Here is a 20159-nt window from a genome sequence, read left to right as displayed (position 1 = left end):
ACATCTTTATTTGTCATTTTGTATGTACAGAGTGCATACAGAACAAAATCCCGTTGCATACAGCTTGTAATTAAAAAGTAAACAATTGAAATGTAAACAATGCAGGAAAATTGCTGCAGTGAATAAAAAGTAAACAATTGAAATGTAAACTATGCAGGAGAAGAGAACAGTGAAAACCATTTGTATGTGCAGAAATGATGGTGCAAAAGGCATTTGTGCAAAAATGCATTTGGAAACTGCAAGTTCGGCAGCATTTGTAATGCTAGATAAAGATGCAAAGATGCATGGAGTGTAAACTAAAAGAGCTGCACCCATCACTCCTGCTAAGGTAACTCAAACTAGAGTTGAGAAAGAAGGCGGGGCATAAATGTAAAGCAGCTGAAAAATTGTCAAGTCAAAGGAACCCAGGGGCCAAAAAATTACAAGAATTTTTATTAAGCCAAAAAAAGTTACTTTAATACCTGCTCTACAAAATATGATAATTTTACATAAATAAATTAGTCAGATTTTTTTGTAGGAAATGAATGTGTAAGTAATTGTAGATTCAAAGGTTAAAAAAAGCATTTTGCTTATTTGTTGTATTAAAAGATGGCCATCCCATTTGCAAATTATTTTCAATCATTTTCAGTTTAATTTGACTATTTAACAATAATAAGCTTAACTCTTTTTACTCTAGCAACAGTATTTGGGTCAGTTGTTCTTTGAAAACACTTGCTGTAATTAGCCAATTGTAATAATTCAATTCAAAGTAGATTTTAATGCACCAAAGTCTTCATTTGAGTAATTAAATGTCATTGGATAGATGTTACTATGAAATTAAAGAGAATGTCAAAAGTGTGTTTATTAATTAAAAGATTAATACATTTTCAATTGTAGGATTTCAACTTTTCTGTAATAATTTAGCACAAATCAAAACCTAAAATCTTTCATCTGCATCAGCCACCTGTGCTGGTGGGCCAAATCTTTCTTGAAATGCAGTGAGGGGGGGCACCCCAAATCAGTATAGGGGCCACAAATGGCCCCGGGCTGCACTTTGGACATGGCTGCTCTGCTTGATAGCTAATTTTAAATCTGGCAGAAGATTATATTCCCAAGTGTATCAAAATAACAATAAAGAATATTATGAATAACATAATTATTTCTGTTATAGTCATTTTCTTATTTTATCCTGACAGCAGTAGTACAGTTTTTTGTGCTTTAAATATGAGTAATTAGATCAAGGTACACATTTTTGTTTGAATTCTTTGCATAAATACCATGATCCTGCAACAATCTTTTTGCCAAAATATTTTTTGACGTTTTTGACCATGAAAATACAATCATACAAATGTTATTTGATTCATACAGATTTCCTTTATAGGTTCCACGTGACTGCATTTCATGCTGTCATATCCAAAGAACCATCAACAGCACATCTCTCATCAGCAGAGGTACTTAATAAATATAGTTTATACTTTATCTCTTCTACACCTGAATACAAATGTATTCTTTTTTATCCCAAAACTTCCATTATCACAAAGGTCTTCTGTTGAATCAAAGTTTGTTGTTTTTCCAGTGGAAGGCTGGACATCATCATTTTTAACCACTGTGTGGCGCTGGGTCCACATTTTTCCAAGCCAACTCTATGCAGCCAACAAGTCATCATCTCTGAAAGCTCCCAATACAATAACAATGTTTCTGTAGGTAAAGCCATTAAAAACATTATTCAGTTTAATCTGCTTGCATATGTAGAAACTTAAATAGTATTTCTGATTAAATTTGAATTATAATTCCCCAAAAGACATTAATGGGCCATATCAGACTCCCATGAACAAAGATCACTAATTGTTTTTAGTCCTACAGATGCCCTGATTCTTTCAAAAGTGTTGCGACTCCAAAGAAAACCATGCATACTCACTTGAGAGGGAACGTGCATTGATCCAGGAGTATATCTTGAATGATTCATTGAAACAGTGGCTTTTGGTATTGTTTACATTACGTGGAATCATGTCTATATGATTTTCCATGATCTGTAATTTATTGAAGCAAGGCAAAAAGGTCAACAAAATATACCCCGCTCCCCTTTCTCGTGTCAAAACCCGGTACAGGTAAGAACGCCTCTTTTGAAGCAATCAGCCCCTTTCACCAAATGTGTCACATGGCACACACTCTACGCATCACCACAGCAACCATACACCATGTAACAAAGAAACATATTATATTTATGACTCCTACAAAAAGGTTTTTAACATCATGCCAAACTTCAATTAAATTAAATTCAGTTTATATTGTGGCAATTTACATTATGTGTCCTCTCAAGGCCCTTTACAAAGTCAATCAAGTCCCACAGACAGATTGGTTAAAAATGTTTCCGTCTAAGGAAACCCAGAAGATTACATCGAGTCTCTCCAAGCAGCATTCACTCATCCTGAAAGAGCGTAGATCCATAGGGGACGGTCGTCTGCATTGATGATGGCTTTGCAGCAATCCCTCGTACCTAGCAAGCATGAAGCGACAGCGGAGAGGAAAACTCCCTTTTAACAGGGAAGAAAAACTTCCAGCAATAAAATTCTAAGAAATGTTTGTCTGCTTTTTTGCCAGAAAACTGCCAGAAAACTGACAAGATACATTGGCTAAATCCTTTTGAGGCGCCTTGACATGGGGGCCGGCCCTCCAACGTTTAAATAATGAACAACTGAAATTGCAGTACGCATGCCCACCAAGCTCTCACTAGACAGCCATGTGGCACAAATCCCCTCGCCCCAAGCTCAGATCGTCCAATCAAAATACTGGAATTGCACACGTTGCGTTTAAGTTCTGCCGAATAGTGTGTGCGACCATCTAGGCAAGGCGAGGCAGATTTACTTGTATAGCACATTTCAATATAAAGACAGTACAAATGCTTTACATAATTACACAACTGGACAATAAAAACAAAATAAAAACAAGTAAAAACAAAACAAAAACAAAAAACAATTGGAATGAAATGTAGGAACAGTCTAGCCACTCCTCTCTTGCCAAACCAAAACAGCTACTACCACTGCTGTTCGCTGTGACTAGCATTGGTTATCTACCCTTCATTACAAGTTTCCACAGCCTGCATTTATGTTCATGCATGGCCATACATTGCTTGTGTATTTTCTAAATGTTTAAAATAATCAAACACATTTTTGTATCAGATAATACCTGAGTAAATACAAAATGATGTATTCAGATATTGACCCAGAGCCCTGTTAAATCCTGAATTGATAAATTTTTTTGGAAACCTGAGATGAATTTCACTCATTGCCACACACAGCTCAAATTACTGCCACACCTGCACAATCAAGAAATCATTGAAACAGAACATTATGGACCAACTGAAGTAGGCTGAAAGACCTCAAAAAGTAACCATAATGCCCCAGTCTAAAGAAATTTATCAGGTGTAACAAAGTCATTGATATTTATCTGTCTGGAAAGGGTTAAAAAGTCATCTCTAATGTTAAGGAGCTCAAGTGTACCACTATGAGAGTCATTATCCATAATTGGAGAAATTATGGAACAATGGGTAACCTTTCCAGGAGTGGGTGTTTTCCCAAAGTTACTCCAAGAACGCATCCAGGAGGTCTGGGAAAAACCTAGAAACACATAGAAAGCTCTACGGACCTCACTTGCCTCTGGTAAAGGTTAGTGTTTGTGATTTAAAAAATTAGCAGAAATGGGAGCGTTCCAAAGGGAAAACCACTGCTGACAAAAACTACAAAAAAAACATCTCTCATTTACTAGAAACATTTCGATGTTTACTGTGTAAAACAAATAGAGTATTTCAAGAAAGTAAAGTCATACAGTCAAAAGTATTTGTGATTTGGTCATAGTTTAGGATTATTGTGTTGCTTCAGAACCCAAATGACCTACAGTGACTGAGAGAACCATGAATTCTGCTCCTTACCAGCAAAACCCTGAAGAAAATAGTCCACCGTGTGTTTATAACCATAAAATCAAGCAATGTGGCCGGACAATGATCCGAAACACAGCAGCAAGTCCGCCTCTGAATGGCTACAAGAATAGATAAAAATACAGAGGTTTTAAAATTGCGTAATAAAATCTCACGCATAATTAGACTGAAATTCTGTGACATGAATTTCAAAAGTCAATTCCAAAGACTTATGCTCTAGTGTGGCTGAATTAACACAATTCTGTAAGAAAGGAGGTATAAAGATTCCTCCACATTGTTGTAAAAGAAATTGTCATTTAAAAACTGCCTTTGTGTGATACAGGTTTATTTAATGATCTGAAACATTGAAAGTTTCAGGTCATAATAGAAATAAAAGCAAAAACAAAAATAGGAGGCAAATACTAAATAATAAAGCACAACCAGAACTTTAGAACTAGCAACCCATGTTGATAAAATACCCTGCTATAGGCATCAGTATGCCAGCAAACAGAATGGGTAGTGGCTATACAATCATAGTCAATAAATTACAATGTTATTAAAAAGTTTATGTATTTCACTAACTCCACTCACTAAGGGAAAAACATTGTAAAGATTAACACAGACCAATGCTTTTTTTAAAGCCTTTATTTCTGTTGATTAACAGTATTTCCCACCTCCAGCTAAAACACAGCATTTAAGATTAGAATTTTGTATCAGACCAATACAAAAGCAAAGTTTTTCATGCAGAAATTGGGGCTTTATGAAAAGTATGTTTTATACTGGTTTAAAGCTTTTTTTCTTTTCAAAAGGTACTTTTAATCTGACAAACAAGCCTCTCAGAAATGTATTCTCTAATTTATTGAATATGACAGTAAATTCCAACTAGATAGTATAAACCACGGGTCACCAACCAACAAAATGTTATTTTATTTAGTTTTTCTTTCTTTTTAAACACAGTTGAATTTATACAATTTTAAAATGAGAGTATCTTAAAATATCCAATATTTTAAAACCACTAAACGCTGTTTCTTTCACACAAAGTAAACTCTGACTATTCCAGTTGAAAGATGAGTACTGGCAGCCCTTCGTATGACACAGCACCAATGTAGTAGGACTGGTGACACTTGTTGTAAACAGCGGCTGTTGACGTCCTACCAACTAGACAAAAGAGACACCTGCTGAGCAACCTTGTTGTTCATAAGCAACTTTAATTAGAGCTTAAAATTGGACCGGAAAGTTTATTTGTCCTTAGTGACCTGTGAAAAGACAAGACAAATTAATGAATTTCCTGCAGGATAATTCTCATAGAAAGTATGAGCCACACTAAAGCGAACTTACTTTTTTTAATCTCTTCGTCTTTGTTATTAACATTCACTGCCTCTCTCCAGCCTTCCAGCATCTTCCACATCAGCTTTCCATTTTGTCTTTTGTCTTTATACAACATGGATGAAAGACAGGATTTACAATGACGATCTTCTCTGAAGATTTTATCTAAATCTCCCTCTTTTATTACTGTGGCAGAAATCAAATCACTGGCATTCTTCCTGATGTCCTTCTCCACCGACAGGCGCCAAGATTTCGGTTTAATGTAGCTGCAGAACAGATGTTGCCTTTCCACTAGCAGCTCTTCCAAGACATCCAGCTCTGATAAAAAGAATAGTATTGCCCTGGTTTCATATTCAGTGCTTTTTTTTATATATATTTAAATAAGGAACATTTACACCAATGAATGATATGGTTCGAGTTTGACTGAGTTGGATGTACATACTGGCTTTCATGTTTTTAACCTCCAAGTCTTGAATCTTCTTTTTGTGTTCATCATTTTCCCACCAAGAAGAAATAAGCGGGGCCACTGCAGAAATGAAACATTAATTTCAATGCATTTAGAATATCTTTCGATTTTCTGGCTTAACCATCCATAACAAAGGTGATAATGCTACTTGCTGCTCCAACACTGGTTAATAACAGCCCAAAAAAATGGAGCATTTAAGAAAAATACGTAGAGGCCTTAATGTATCTCTCTATCTGTGCACATAGAGATACATTCATTGAAATGAACTGAAATTAAGTTTTGATGCCCACTGACTGAGACTTCGGTTCAAAGTAGCTGCCACTTCATTAGGTGGACCTTAGGTTCAATTGTTTGTTAACCCAAATCAAATGGGAACATCAGCATATACAAGTATCTAGAAAACAACTTGCTGAATTAAACAGCTATATTACAAGAAAAATACAAATTAATCTGAAAATACATAATCTTTTAATTATGAGCCAACTCATAATATGCCATTAAAATGTGTAATGAGATTGCCTTAACTTACACTGCTCCAAAGTAAATTTTAAGGCACCATTTGCCACAATAGGTACCAAGGTATCATAGGCAGGGCCAAAATATTTTCCTTGTCCTGCGCCTTCACCTGGTTCAGTGTTGCTGTTTCCACTCATGTTGGCTCTAAGAAGAGACATTTTGATTCAGAATAGTTAATAAAGCATTTCAATAACATCCTATTGAGAACTGATTAACTAAGAAGCAAAGCCCTTTTTACATTAAACAAATGAAAACAACCTGCAGGAAGAATCAATGTGTCAATTATTCTTCAGACTTAACAAGATTGTTTATGTGCTCAGTTAACTAAAAACCTTTAATTTTATCATGAGTTTTAATGTTGTGCTTTTATTTTGATTGTAGACTATTTTAATTTGTAAAAAAACAAAACCCTGATATACCAAATAAAACCTCAATGTTACATTTTGTGTGTTTAATTAAAACTGGTCTCGTTTTATTGCCACCAAGATTGTATAAACTCAGATTTCAGCCAATTCGTGTAAGCAATTGACAGATAAATTTAAATTTAAAACAATCTAACTTTGGCATCGATGCCCACATTTGACTGAGAGTAAAATTAAGCCATAGTTAACAGTACAGATCCATAATTAAATTTATATTTTGTTACACTTACAGAACAAAGCTTTTGTTGAGTGTAGAGATGATCAGAGCCCTTTTGGTTCTTCCAGAAAATGTTTTGAAACTAAACATACCTGATCCTCCACATTTAAACAAATGTCAACCCAACCACTTCCCTCATAATAAAAGAGAAGTTAAATTTTGATATACCAGGCGGGGTTGTAGAACAGGTTGGAGTGAGCGTGCATTTAAGCAAAGTAGTCTCGTTCCTGCTAAACTCAGAAAGAACGAAAGCATCAAATGCAATCTGTTGGTTTACCAGGGTTTAATCAAGAGAACAGTGGACTCAGACATGGATTCAACCTGATATTTAAGTAATCAAATCAAATAGTAAAGAGGCAGCGGATTCCACGGTCTAGGGGCTGCAACGAGATTGGTCACCTCTAGGTGGCTGCTATTCCCTGCATAAATTATAATAAAGCTACTTGCGTGTATAAATCAAGCGGAGCACTATGGCGAAAGCGGAACTGCTTCGCAAGTGAACGTAAAATCTGTTGGGCTCTTTCAGAAGCTTGTCCATCCGTCCGTCTTCTTCCACTTATCCGGGGTCGGGTCGCGGGGGTAGCAGCTTCAGTAGGGAGGCCCGGACGTCCCTCTCCCCGGCCACTTGGGCCAGCTCCTCAGGAGGAATCCCAAGGCGTTCCCAGGCCAGCCGAGAGACATAGTCCCTCCAGCGTGTCCTGGGTCTTCCCCTGGGCCTCCTCCCGGTGGGACGTGCCCGGAACACCTCTCCAGGGAGGCGTCCAGGAGGCATCCTGACCAGATGCCCGAGCCACCTCAACTGGCTCCTCTCGACGTGGAGGAGCAGCGGCTCTACTCTGAGTCCTCCCCGGATGACTGAGCTCCTCACCCTATCTCTAAGGGAGAGCCCAGACACACTACGGAGAAAACTCATTTCGGCCGCTTGTATCCGGGATCTCGTTCTTTTGGTCACGACCCAAAGCTCGTGACCATAGATGAGGGTAGGAACGTAGATCGACCGGTAAATCGAGAGCTTCGCCTTTTGGCTCAGCTCTCTCTTCACCACAACGGATCGGTACAGCGCCCGCTTCACAGCAGACGTCGCACCAATCCGCCTGTCGATCTCCCGCTCCATCCTCCCCTCATTCGTGAACAAGACCCCAAGATACTTGAACTCCTCCACTAGGGGCAGCACATCCTCCCCAACCCGGAGAAGGCACTCTACCCTTTTCCGGTTCAAGACCATGGTCTCGGATTTGGAGGCACTGATTTTCATCCCGGCCGCTTCGAACATGGCTGCGAACCGCTCCAGTGAGAGATGTAGATCACGCCCTGATGAAGCCAATAGGACCACGTCGTCCGTGAATAGCAGAGACGCAATCCTAAGGCCACCAAAACGGATCCCCTCAACACCTTGGCTGCGCCTAGAAATTCTGTCCATAAAAGTTATGAACAGAATCGGTGACAAAGGGTAGCCTTGGCGGAGTCCAACTCTCACCGGAAACGAGTCCGACTTACTGCCGGCAATGCGGACCAGACTCTGACACCGGTCGTACAGAGACCTGACAGCCCTTATTAAAGGGTCCGGTACTCCATACTCCCGGAGTACCCCCCACAGGATCCCCCGGGGGACACGGTCGAATGCCTTCTCCAGATCCACAAAGCACATGTAGACTGGTTGGGCAAACTCCCATGCCCCCTCAAGAATCCTGCTGAGGGTATAGAGCTGGTCCAGTGTTCCACGGCCAGGACGAAAACCACACTGCTCTTCCTGAATCCGAGATTCGACTATCCGACGGACCCTCCTTTCCAGAACCCCTGAATAGACCTTACCAGGGAGGCTTAAGAGTGTGATCCCTCTGTAGTTGGAACACACCCTCCGGTCCCCCTTTTTAAATAGGGGGACCACCACCCCAGTCTGCCAATCCAGGGGAACTGCCCCCGATGTCCACGCAATGTTGCAGAGTCGCGTTAACCAACACAGCCCCACAACATCCAGAGCCTTAAGGTACTCAGGGCGAATCTCATCCACCCCCGGGGCCTTGCCACCGAGGAGCTTTTGAACAACTTCGGCAACCTCAGCACCAGAGATGGGAGAACCCGACCCAGAGTCCTCAGGCTCTGCTTCCGCAACAGAAGACGTGTTGGTGGGATTAAGGAGGTCTTCGAAGTATTCCGCCCACCGACGCACGACGTCCCGAGTCGAGGTCAGCAGCACACCACCCCCACTGTAAACAGTGTTGGTGCTGCACTGCTTCCCCCTCCTGAGACGCCGGATAGTGGACCAGAATCGCTTCAAAGCCGTACGGAAGTCTTTCTCCATGGCCTCTCCGAACTCTTCCCATGCCCGAGTTTTTGCCTCGGCGACCAGCCGAGCCGCCTGCCGCTTCGACTGCCGGTACACATCAGCTGCTTCCGGAGTCCCACAGGCCAAAAAAGCCCGGTAGGACTCCTTCTTCAGCTTGACGGCTTCCCTCACCTCTGGTGTCCACCAGCGGGTTCGAGGGTTGCCGCCGCGACATGCACCGACAACCTTGCGGCCACAGCTCCAACTAGCCGCCTCAACAATAGAGGCGTGGAACATGGTCCATTCAGACTCAATGTCCCCCGCCTCCCTCTGGACGTGTTTAAAGCTCTTCCGGAGGTGGGAGTTAAAGCTCCGCCTCACAGGGGACTCTGCCAGACGTTCCCAGCAAACCCTCACAGTACGTTTGGGCCCGCCCGGTCGGACCGGCTTCCTCCCCCACCATCGGAGCCAACTCACCACCAGGTAGTGGTCGGTGGAGAGCTCCGCCCCTCTCTTCACCCGAGTGTCCAAGACATACGGCCGCAGGTCAGATGAAACGACAACAAAGTCGATCATTGAACTGCGACCTAGGGTGTCCTGGTGCCAAGAGCACATATGGACACCCTTATGCCTGAACATGGTGTTTGTGGTGGACAATCCATGACGAGCACAGAAGTCAAACAACAAAGGTTGCCCTTTTCAGAAGCTTGGCCTTAGAAATTTATGTATTCTTCTTGGTTGAGCTTTTTCCCTGGAGCATCATGTAAAACAGATTTCCAATATCAAAGGGGAATATCAATTTGTGACTTGACTGAATTTGTAAAAGGCCTTGAGATGACATCTGTTGTAAATTGCCACTACATAAGCAAAATTTTATTTCATTGATGTTTAGCATGATGTTAGAAACCTTTTAAGGTTTCTAACATCTGAGGTAAACAGACCTCAGTCTGTTTACCAGCCAGAGGTCCTAAATGAGCAATACAGCTGAAAACCAACAGAAAAAAGGTAGTAGGAAAAATCTCTGAAATATTTAATGACCTGGGCCAAAGGAATAACCTACAGTAAAAAGACACAAAGGTCCTAGCCCAGTACCCTGAGAAATAACAAATAGCAAGCACTGCCGATTTAGACATAATCTGGTTACTAGACACACTAAATTTTCTACCAGAAATATAGGCTGAAAACCCACCTGAGGACAGATCCGGACATTTAAAACAGATCCCTCAGTCTGTTTATTTATATATTTTCTTACTTGTGGCGCAATTTAACAAAAAAAAAATAGCCGTGGTAAACCTGAAATCGGGGCAGACTTACCATTAGGCAAAACTAGGCAGTTGTGTAGGGCCCCAAAATCTTGAGGCCCCATAAAACTCCTTGTACACATGTGGTTAATACAGTTATTACTTATTTGCACACATTATTCATGTTTCTGATTAAAATCCTGTTGATAAAATGTCATCAGAACGCGTGTTGTAATATGTGTATCTTGGGGGGCCCCTCCAGTCTCTGCATACGACTGCCATTGGATCAGTCATATGCAGAAAGGAACCAGGGAAACAGCAGCAAAACATGAAAACAAATGGCGTGGAGAGGTGCGGCAAGACGAGATGAGAGAGAAAATGAAAGCAGAGCAGAGTCATACTTGCGGTTTGTCCGACCCTGAAAAACCAGAATGACTTTTCAGTCCAGAGCAGTCAGTCTACCTCTTTCATTGATCCAACAGGGTTGCAATTGTATTCCTGTGTGGTGCACCAACTATGCATGTGGGGCACCACAACATGTGTAGCAGCATTCCCCAGGTTGAAGTAAGATGTAAAACCTGAATGCTGACTGCTTGTTATAATCACTGATATTCACCCAGCAAGATGAAAGTGAAGGTTTCACTCTAATGAGCATCACCAACGTCATCATCAGCAACAGAGAGCAGAATGATTTTCACCTGCGCTACAGATGAATCTAAAAGCTCCGGCTATGATAGAAACCAATAGCAACCCTCTCAGGGAGCTTCCAGCTGGATTTTTATCATGATGTGAAAATTAACTGGTCCATTATTTAGAAATAAACTGGGGCCATAAAGTTTGTTCAATTTAGCTCCATGGCGCTCAGTTCAGTAAAAAATCAAAGCATTTATTCCTAAAGTAGCTAAAAAACATTAAAAGGTCCTTCAGATCAACACATTGCTTTTCATTCCAGCAGCAGGTCCAATTCTGCTTGCAGACAGAAAAAAAAATGTTGCTTCATGAACCAGGAAATTATAACAAATCTACTTGTGCCATTAGGACATGGTATTGAGTGTAAAAAGTCAGCTTCCCTTTTTCGAATTTTTTGTTTTTTGCTGATTGTAGCCATGCAGCTCTGGGTTGATTAAAGATTTTGAATTAATAACACAGGAATCATTGCAATCAGTCACAAATGTACCATTAATTAGTTTACTGTTTTATCTTTCTGTAAGCTAAACATGGAAACAGTTTTACTCAAAGTGATACAAAAACACAATTTTATTTATACAGTGCTTAATGACTAAAATATTGATACTGATAACAGGACAAAGGATGTGAGTCCAGCAAAGCTCCAGGATGAGAATCTGCGTTATATTTTAAACCCCACAAGCAAAACCTTTTTTTCCACAGAATGAAAAGATGCACTAATGGCATGCACGCTCAGTGGAGAACAACAGATTGCATTTTAAAATCAATTATTTTTGCCAGGACAAATGAAAATGCATGTTTCATCAGTGGAATAAAGAGCTGGAAAGATGCAGGAAAACAGAACAGCTTCATGAAAGAACAGATTTAGAAAATCTTAAATTTTATTTAAAAGTTGAGAAAGTTGGAAAGTTGAGAAAACAACGTTTTTCAGATGGATGAGAAATTCATATTAAGGTTTTTCTAAATATCCTAAAAGATGAATAATGAGCATCTCCTCCAGCAAAATGTTTTTTTTTTGTATAATCAATCTTCAACTGTGTCTCTTCAGCCTTCAATTCAACTACTTTTAAAAAACTAAACCAAGTAAAATTATCGTTTAATTCTTCATTCACTATAGAGCTAAAGGGATACTTTGACTACTTTAGCGCCCTGCCCTTCTTGAAGCAGCTGAAAGCCACACCTCTTATACAGTGAAGCCTCGTTTCTGAACTAGGAACATCAAACCTTTTGTATTCTGCACAATGCATGTTTTTTTCTGCACTGGTGCGGAGTGCACCAGTGCAGAAAAAAACATGCAGATTTATAATTGAACACTGTAGGCTCATGTCTCTGATTCTTTTGCTGTAGAGTCCAGAGGAGGAACTACTGGAAAATGTTGCACCACTGTCTGGGTCTCAGTATTGCAGCATGAAGCCCTACAGAAATACCCTTTTAATTCACCTGTGTCACTGATTATAGTTGGCATTTAACAGAACTACTACAATAATAAGAATATAAGCTAACCAAACAGAAACCAAATCCAACAGATACCAGAGTATATACACGTGGACAAAATTGTTGGTACTCCACATTTAATGAAAGAAAACCCACAACGGTCAAATAAATAACTTGAATCTGACAAAAGTAATAATAAATAAAAAATTCTATGAAAATGAACAAATGAAAGTCAGACATTGCTTTTTGACCATGCTTCAACAGAATGATTTTTAAAAATAAACTCATAAAACAGACATTCTTCTTTTAAAATTTTACTGCCGGTTGGCAAGCCAACTTCAGGTGCATTTACTGCCACCTACCGGACTGCAGTGTGAACTTCAACAGAAATCAGAGGGAGACTATATATGGTTAATGAAATACCCATAGAAAAGACTGAAAATAATGTGACCAGGGGAATATGTTAAATCAAGGCACTAATTAGCATCACAGGGGTCTACCATCTTGTAATTAGTCAGTGGGCCTATGTATAGGGCTTCAGGTAGTCGCTGTGCTGGTTGGTGACATGGTGTGTACCACTCTCAACATGGACCAGAGGAAGCAAAGTAATGCATTGTCTAGGGAGAATAGAAAGAAAGTTATAGACAAGCATGTTAAAGGCAAAGGCTATAAGACCATCTCCAAGCAGCTTGATGTTCCTGTGACTACAGTTGCACATATTATTCAGAAATATCCACGGGGCTGTAGCCAAACTCCCTGGATGTGGCTGCAGGAGGAAAACTGATGACAAATCAAAGAGATGGATAATATGAATGGTAACGAAAGAGCTGATAAAAACTCCTAAAGAGATTAAAGGTGAACTTCAATCTGTGTTATATCATACCATCCGTCGTTGTTTTAGCCAAAGAGGACTTAATGGGAGATGATCACCATTGTTGAATTTGCCAAACTACATGTTGACAAGCCACAAAGCTTCTGGGAGAATGTCCTATGGACAGATAAACGAGACGAGATAAAACTGGAACTTTTTGCCGAGGCACACCAACTCCATGTTCACAGACGGAAGAATAAACCATATCAAGTAAAGAACACTGTCCCTACTGTGGAACATGGACATGAACATGGCTTTGTTATGTTCTGGGGCTTATTTGCTGCATCTGGCACAAGATGTCTTGAATCTCTGCAGGGTTCAATGAACTTCCAAGACTATCAAGAGAGTCTAGAGAGAAATGTGCTGTCTGGTGTCAGAAAGCTTGGTCTTCGTCGCAGGTCATGGGTCTTGCAGCAGGATAATGACCCAAAACACAACGCTAAACCCACCCAAGAATGGCTAAGAGGAAAACATTGGACTATACTGAAGTGGCCTTCTATGAGCCCTGACCTAAATCCTATTGAGCATCTTCAGAAGGAGCTGAAACATGCCGTCTGGAAAAGGCACCCATTAAACCTGAGACAACTGAAGCAGTTTTCTCATGAGGGGTGGGCCAAAATACCCGCTGAGAGGTGCAGGAATCGTTTGATTGCAATAATTGCTTCAACAAAATATAAGTTAAGGGTACCATCATTTTTGTCCAGGCCTGTTTCAACAGCTTATTCTTTTAAATCATGCTGCTGAAGCACAGTTGAAAAGCAATGTCTGACATTCATTTATTCATTTTTTATAAAATTTTCGTTTATTACTTTTGTCAGTTTCAAATTATTTCTGTGACCATTGTGGCTTTATCTTTCATTAAATGAGAGGTACCAACAATTTTGTTTGTGTGTGTGTGTGTGTGTATTAACTTAAATACTAAACAGAAAGAAAGATCTCAGGCCATTAAAAATGCTCAATAACACAAACAGACTGCAGGATTCCCAGGCACCTCCAATAAACCATCCAACCCCTGATGATCCTGACACATAGAGAAGTCACCTAGATAACTTTTTCGAACGTCAGTGGGGTAAAACTCTGTCAATACAGAATTTGAAAATACTATTATTATTATTATTGGTTGTCTGGATAAATGTTTCTAGACATCTAGCCCTTTGCTTATGCTCGTAGCCAAGAAGGGAAATCATTGAGGTGTTTGGTAGAGCCATAAAAATTTGTCACTGAGAAACCTAAAAAAATGTAGTAAACATAGATAATACTAGCAGGTCCTGTTTTGAAAATGGATGCTCTTGACATAATGTTTCTCACAGAAATTTAAAAAGCCTAAAATAATATGTGAAGGTATGGATAGAAAACACATAAAGATACAAGAAATAGTTAACATTTTAACAGGAGAAGAAGCATTTATTATGCCCTTGTATGAGTTCCATCCACACTCACACCTAAGGGCAATTTTAGAGAGAGCAATAAACCTAACAGTTATTTTATTTGACTGTGGGAGAAAGCTGGAGTACTCTGAGAGAACCCAAACAAGAACAGGAAGAAAACATGCAAACATCGGGCAGAAAGGGACCAGGCCCGATTTCAAACCCAGGACCTTCTTGCTGAAAGGTCACAGTGCCACAAACTGTGCCCACTCTGCATCATCCTGTAAGAACAGTGTCGGCCAAACACTTTACTCTTTGCTTCAACAGCTCACCATTGCTCAGGCAAAAGGTCTTGATTGAGAACCTTCAGGAAACCCCTTTAGTTGTTCTTGTCTGAAAATGTAGATTAGTTTGCCTATTGTTCATACATAGGGCTGGACGATAATTCAATAACAATATATATCGATCGATAGACGTGTGGCGCGATAGGAAAAAAGGGTAAGTAAAAAATTCAATAGAATAGTTTTCCTTACTTGTGCATTCTAGCCTATCATGTAGGTTAATACGACAGTCATTACATCTTTCCAACCAATCAAAAACGCAGACCCAGTAACGCTCCGTCACCAAGTTCCGCCCCCTTCTAAGAGTTCAGAGAGCATGTGTTGTTTTTTTTCTTTTTTTAATAACTTTTGGTGAACAGTTTGTTGAATAAAGGGTTGAACACATGCTCTCTGAACGCTTTTAAAGGGACAGATCGTTCCCAAATCTGTGTTTGTGAATGATTGGGAGGTTGTAATGACTGTAGTATTAACCTACAAGATAAGGCAGAATGCAAAAGGAAAACTGTTCTTCTATTAAACTTTTTATTGACAATTTTTTCTATCGCACCACACATCTATTGATCAATATATATTGTTATTGAATTAATATCTGTCCCTAGTGTGAACAGTTGGATCGTGTTATCCTTGGGTTCTAACATTAATGTAAACACGTACAAACATGACAAAAAAAATGTTTTTATTGCCCAGTAAATGAGGTATAATCTTTAAGATCCACAGCTCAAAGATGTGACACTGTTGAATGGACGGTCTCTGCAGAAGATCAGATGAGGAAACTGCAACAAAACCCTCTCTTAACCATTAACCATCTAAACCAGCAACAACATCCTAAAACCACAGCTTTTGTTGAAGATCAGGATAAAGACGAGCAAATTAATGTTGTGGAGGGATTTCCGGTGTATGTGTGCAGGAACTGATCCAGACTGTAGACGGTACCCCAGCCAACAGCAGGGTTCATACTGATGAAATCGTCCAGGTTCATCTGACACTCTGTGGAGGAGACGCATCATAACATGACAACATCAGCCATAGTTTGTGTTGGATTAATCATCAGAACGCTCTAACGCAGAAGGAAGTCATCCTACCTGCAGTCTGTAAGGCCGGGTATGGAGGAGGAGGCATCTTCCAGGTTCCATCGGGGTTCTTCATGTGAGATCGATCAGACGCAAACTTCAACATGAAGCTTTCGGCAGGAATTACACGCAGCTTCCTGTCACAGACACGAGTACCCATCACCTTGATGTCTTCAGAGTCGTTACCTTCATCTCTCTGAAGCATTACCTGTGGTACTCCGGTCTGATGTGGCGGTCCGAGCGGAAGGCCATGGCTCCGTAAAGCCTCAGGCTGCAGGGAAACGACAGTTCAGAGTCCAGATCGTAAACCAGGGACTCCGACTGAGGACGCACCTGAAGCAGGATCACATGGTAGTCCTGAAAAAAAAAAAATGTAGCAGCACCGTTAACAAAGTCATAACAAAACATTCAAGGATGAAAATGCGTGAAAGCCACAGACCCAGAGCACAGGCTCGTTGCCATGTCCGGATTTCTGTTTCCATAGAGGAATCTGAAGGAGAACAGAGAACATCATCAGCTATGGAAAAAAAAAAGCTGGTTGAGCTGCAAACAGCTTCGGTGTAAGAATCTGTGGACAACGCAGTTGTATCAGTCATGTACGCTACAAATCTGAGCTTTATGTTAGAGTTGTAAGTGGAAGGTAACTATTGAACAAAAGCCCTAAGAGAACTCACAGCTTGCTGCAAGTTATGCAGGGGAACCAGAGCAAACGTGGAACTAAGACTAAAATAGAAGATTATACACATAAAAATGCTTTTTGATGTGGAAAAGCTACAGAGTACATCACTCTGAACACAACATTTGCACGCTGATACATGGTGGTGGCAGCATCATGCTGTGGGGATGTTCTTCCAATTCAGGAAGAAAATCAGTTAAAGGCTGAAAAACATTTGAGCCTGGGGTGGAGCTTCACCTTTCACCTGGACGACCATCCCAAACATTCAGCTGAAGATACAATGGCACAGTCAAAGTCCAGATCTGAACTACAATAAGAATGTGATAGAGGTGGAGGTATTTTTGCAAACAATGGGCAAGAGGTTTAGGTTCCATCCGAATACCCTTATTGAGCAAGGACTCTTTAGCCAAAGTGGAAGTGCGTAAGTGGTCGCCATGATAAGTGCTGTCCGAATAGTGCAGTCAGTAAGTAAGGAAGGAGGCAGGAAAAGGAGCCTGTACGCTTCCTCCTGCTGCTAATTTCCACCATACCATACTATCATTATTTATAAATAATAATAATCATCTGTATATTATGCTATTGTACATATCTGTAAAACTCTATTCACAGTAATATCCACCTGCTATTGCACTTCTGGTTAGACCTAAACTGCATTTCGTTGCCTTGTACCTGTACCTGTGTAATGACAATAAAGTTGAATCTAATCTAAATCTAAATCTAAAAACAGCTTAAAAACAGCCCACAGCTGAAACAAAGTGCTGTACATTGCTACAAGCTAAAACGCATCAATTAAAAATAAATAAATAAAAAGATAATGCATGAAAACACTTAAAAGAAACAATAAAACCAATTAAAAATGAAAACTAAGTCTCACTAGTGGTAAAACCCAAAGAATAATCGCGGGACAGAATTTCGCATAGGAACCTTGAGACGTTTCTTACCGGCACTAAGGAGCTATAAGGAATCCCACAATCCTTTGCATGACATGACATTTAAACATAGACCCCTTCAAGGAAATCAACGAAAAAGGCTGAAGAGAAGAGAGCGAGCACTTTGTAAGTTCATTTTCAGAAGGCTGTAGGCCCGGATTTGACCCGTTTCCGTCACGTACTGACGTCAGAGTTAAAGGCTGTCCGAAATCGGCACAGCAGTCTGAAGCTCCTTTCCTGCCCAAGATAGAGTTCTTACTGCTGACCCTGTGAAAAGTCAAGGAACAGAAGCTAGGAGCTATTATGAACGGTATTCGGATGGAGCCTCAGTCTCTAGATGTCCAGAGCTTGCTGATATGGCTGGTAGAGAGGCAGCTATAACTAGCAAATTATGAAATATGGGTTGAAATATACCTAAAGAAGGTCTTCACATAATCTTGAGAAATCAACATAAATGTAATTGTCCATGCTGTTACAAGACTGAATAAGTGGACAAAAAAAAAGATATGTTGGTGAATAAGCCTCTGACAAACTGGCTTTATAGGAATCTACAGCCGTCATCATCATTAGTGGTCTGAGGTTTCTGTTCCAGATATTCATTGACGTAATGTCCCCATGCTTCTCACCATCCGTTTGTCATTGGAGACAAAAACCACAAAGAGCTGTTCCAGTGGAGCAGTCCTCTCAGCTTTAACAAACTCACACAGCTTCCACACATTTTCTTCACTGCGAAACAAGAACAGAGGGCAAGGCTCAGAAACAGCAGGAAAAAATGCAACTAAAGTCAACCGATGACTCCTACAGGACAGCAGTCCAACACTTTTTCAAATTAGGTTTACAGTAAAGAGTAAAGCTGTACAAGGTGGCGAAATTAAATCACTACTATAAAGAAAATACCAATTCATTAGGCTGGAATAAAAAAAACATTGCATTACTAAAGTGAATTATACCAGTTTTATTTATTTATAGTTGCCACTTGGATTCGTTCCTGTACTAATTTATATTTATGTACCAAAACCTCGCAGGATGGGATCCTACGGCACAATAAGCTGCATCAGTATGTAGGAGAACGCTGTTAAAGCTCTAGCTGTGATTTTAATCGTATTTACCAGTAACAGCTGGTGTAAACACAATTTTCGCGGCTCGGTGTTATTCTCTCTACTGCCGTCATGATCTGGTGTCACACCAGAAAAGGTCCGCCGGAAACACGCTGGAAAAGAAAAAAAACAGCTTTGAACTTAAAAGTCTCTAACAACAACCATAGTGACATCAATAAAAAAAAAAAAACATGGAAGGAAGTACAACTCTAGATGTAGATCTTCTGTCTGTAGAAGTTTAAGAGTATTTTAATATAACATTATGAATTATAACCTAAGTTGGAAATGGCCATTAGAATGTGGGCAGTGAAGTCATTGGTCAGAAGAAACAGTCAGGTAGGCTGTGGCATTTAAATAATGCTCAGGTGATCACACGAAAATACTCTTCTAGCCTTTATATCGCCAATGTCAGTCTGAACCACCCGATACAAGAAAGGATTGCATTCCTGCTTTTATTTTGTTTACGCCAAATTCTGACTCTTCCATCTGAATGCTGGAGTAGAAACCAAGACAGAGGAAGAAAAGTTTTCCAGTTTGCCTGTACAAATTCTCAGTTATTCGGGTCATCACAACAGCACACAGGCTTAAATCTGAGGCAGTCGGACTTTTGCTCAGTTCTTTCTGAAAACATTTCGACAACTATCCAGGAGTCTTTGTCAATTCTGGTGGCTCGCTCTTGAGCAACCTGCAGTTGGAGCGCTGCTGTTTTTGCTGTCCTTTAAAAACAGCAGCGCTCCGACTGCAGGTTTCTCAATTGCAAGCCACAAGAATTGACAAAGACTCCTGGATAGTTGTCGAAACTTATTTTGGAAAGAACTGAGAAAAAGTCTGGTTGCCTCCAACTTAAACCCGTTTGCTGTTTTCTAGTTTGGTATGATTGGTAGCCTTGGTCCCTCACTGCTAGCCAACAGGAATGGCCTACATTGTTGTCATCTAGCCAGTAGCCCATCTGATTGTTCATTAATGTTCAGAGATATAGGGCATATAAATCTGTTGTAGCAAGTTACTTTCAAACCAGTCTGCCCATCCTCCTGAACATCTACAAGACATCTTCAAATCTACCCGTCGCTCAGTGGGTGTTTTCCCCTCTCTGGGGGATTCTCTGTCAACCTGAGATGGTTAAGCGTGAAAATCCCAGTTAATCAGCAATTTCTTTAAATACTCTGAAGATCCCATGTTTTTCCAACATCAATCACAGATTCAACATCCCTTAAATCCCCGCTCTTCTCCATTCTGAAGCTGAAGTGGAAGTTGTCTTCACCATGTCTAAATGCCTAAATGCATCAAGTTGTTGCTGTGTGACTGTTTATGATTAGTAGCTAAAATCAGTAGCAGTGAGTG

The 20159-nt window shown here is 40.3% G+C and overlaps 1 protein-coding gene and 1 long non-coding RNA gene across 2 annotated transcripts; both read right to left on the bottom strand.

Annotated features, from left to right (window-relative positions):
• Positions 1-4947: 4947 nt before the first annotated feature.
• LOC118565244 lies at positions 4948-5839 on the bottom strand. The gene is made up of 4 exons (XR_004932282.1): positions 5661-5839; positions 5426-5536; positions 5231-5323; positions 4948-5148 (listed from the first exon to the last, which is right to left on the bottom strand). It is a non-coding gene; the product is annotated as an uncharacterized LOC118565244 (long non-coding RNA).
• Positions 5840-15705: 9866 nt separating this feature from the next.
• Positions 15706-18932, bottom strand: wdyhv1 (WDYHV motif containing 1). Its single transcript, XM_036145433.1, has 6 exons — positions 18831-18932; positions 18348-18447; positions 16556-16606; positions 16325-16473; positions 16129-16253; positions 15706-16033 (listed from the first exon to the last, which is right to left on the bottom strand). Exons 1-6 carry the CDS (start codon positions 18890-18892, stop codon positions 15897-15899), a joined length of 624 nt encoding a protein of 207 aa, XP_036001326.1. The 5' UTR covers positions 18893-18932; the 3' UTR covers positions 15706-15896.
• Positions 18933-20159: the final 1227 nt, after the last annotated feature.

The sequence above is a fragment of the Fundulus heteroclitus genome, chromosome 13, assembly GCF_011125445.2.
Source record: "Fundulus heteroclitus isolate FHET01 chromosome 13, MU-UCD_Fhet_4.1, whole genome shotgun sequence".
In the NCBI taxonomy this organism is placed as follows: Eukaryota; Metazoa; Chordata; class Actinopteri; order Cyprinodontiformes; family Fundulidae; genus Fundulus; species Fundulus heteroclitus.
Note: the sequence above shows the minus strand (reverse complement) of the source record. Positions and strands in the feature narration are given on the sequence as shown.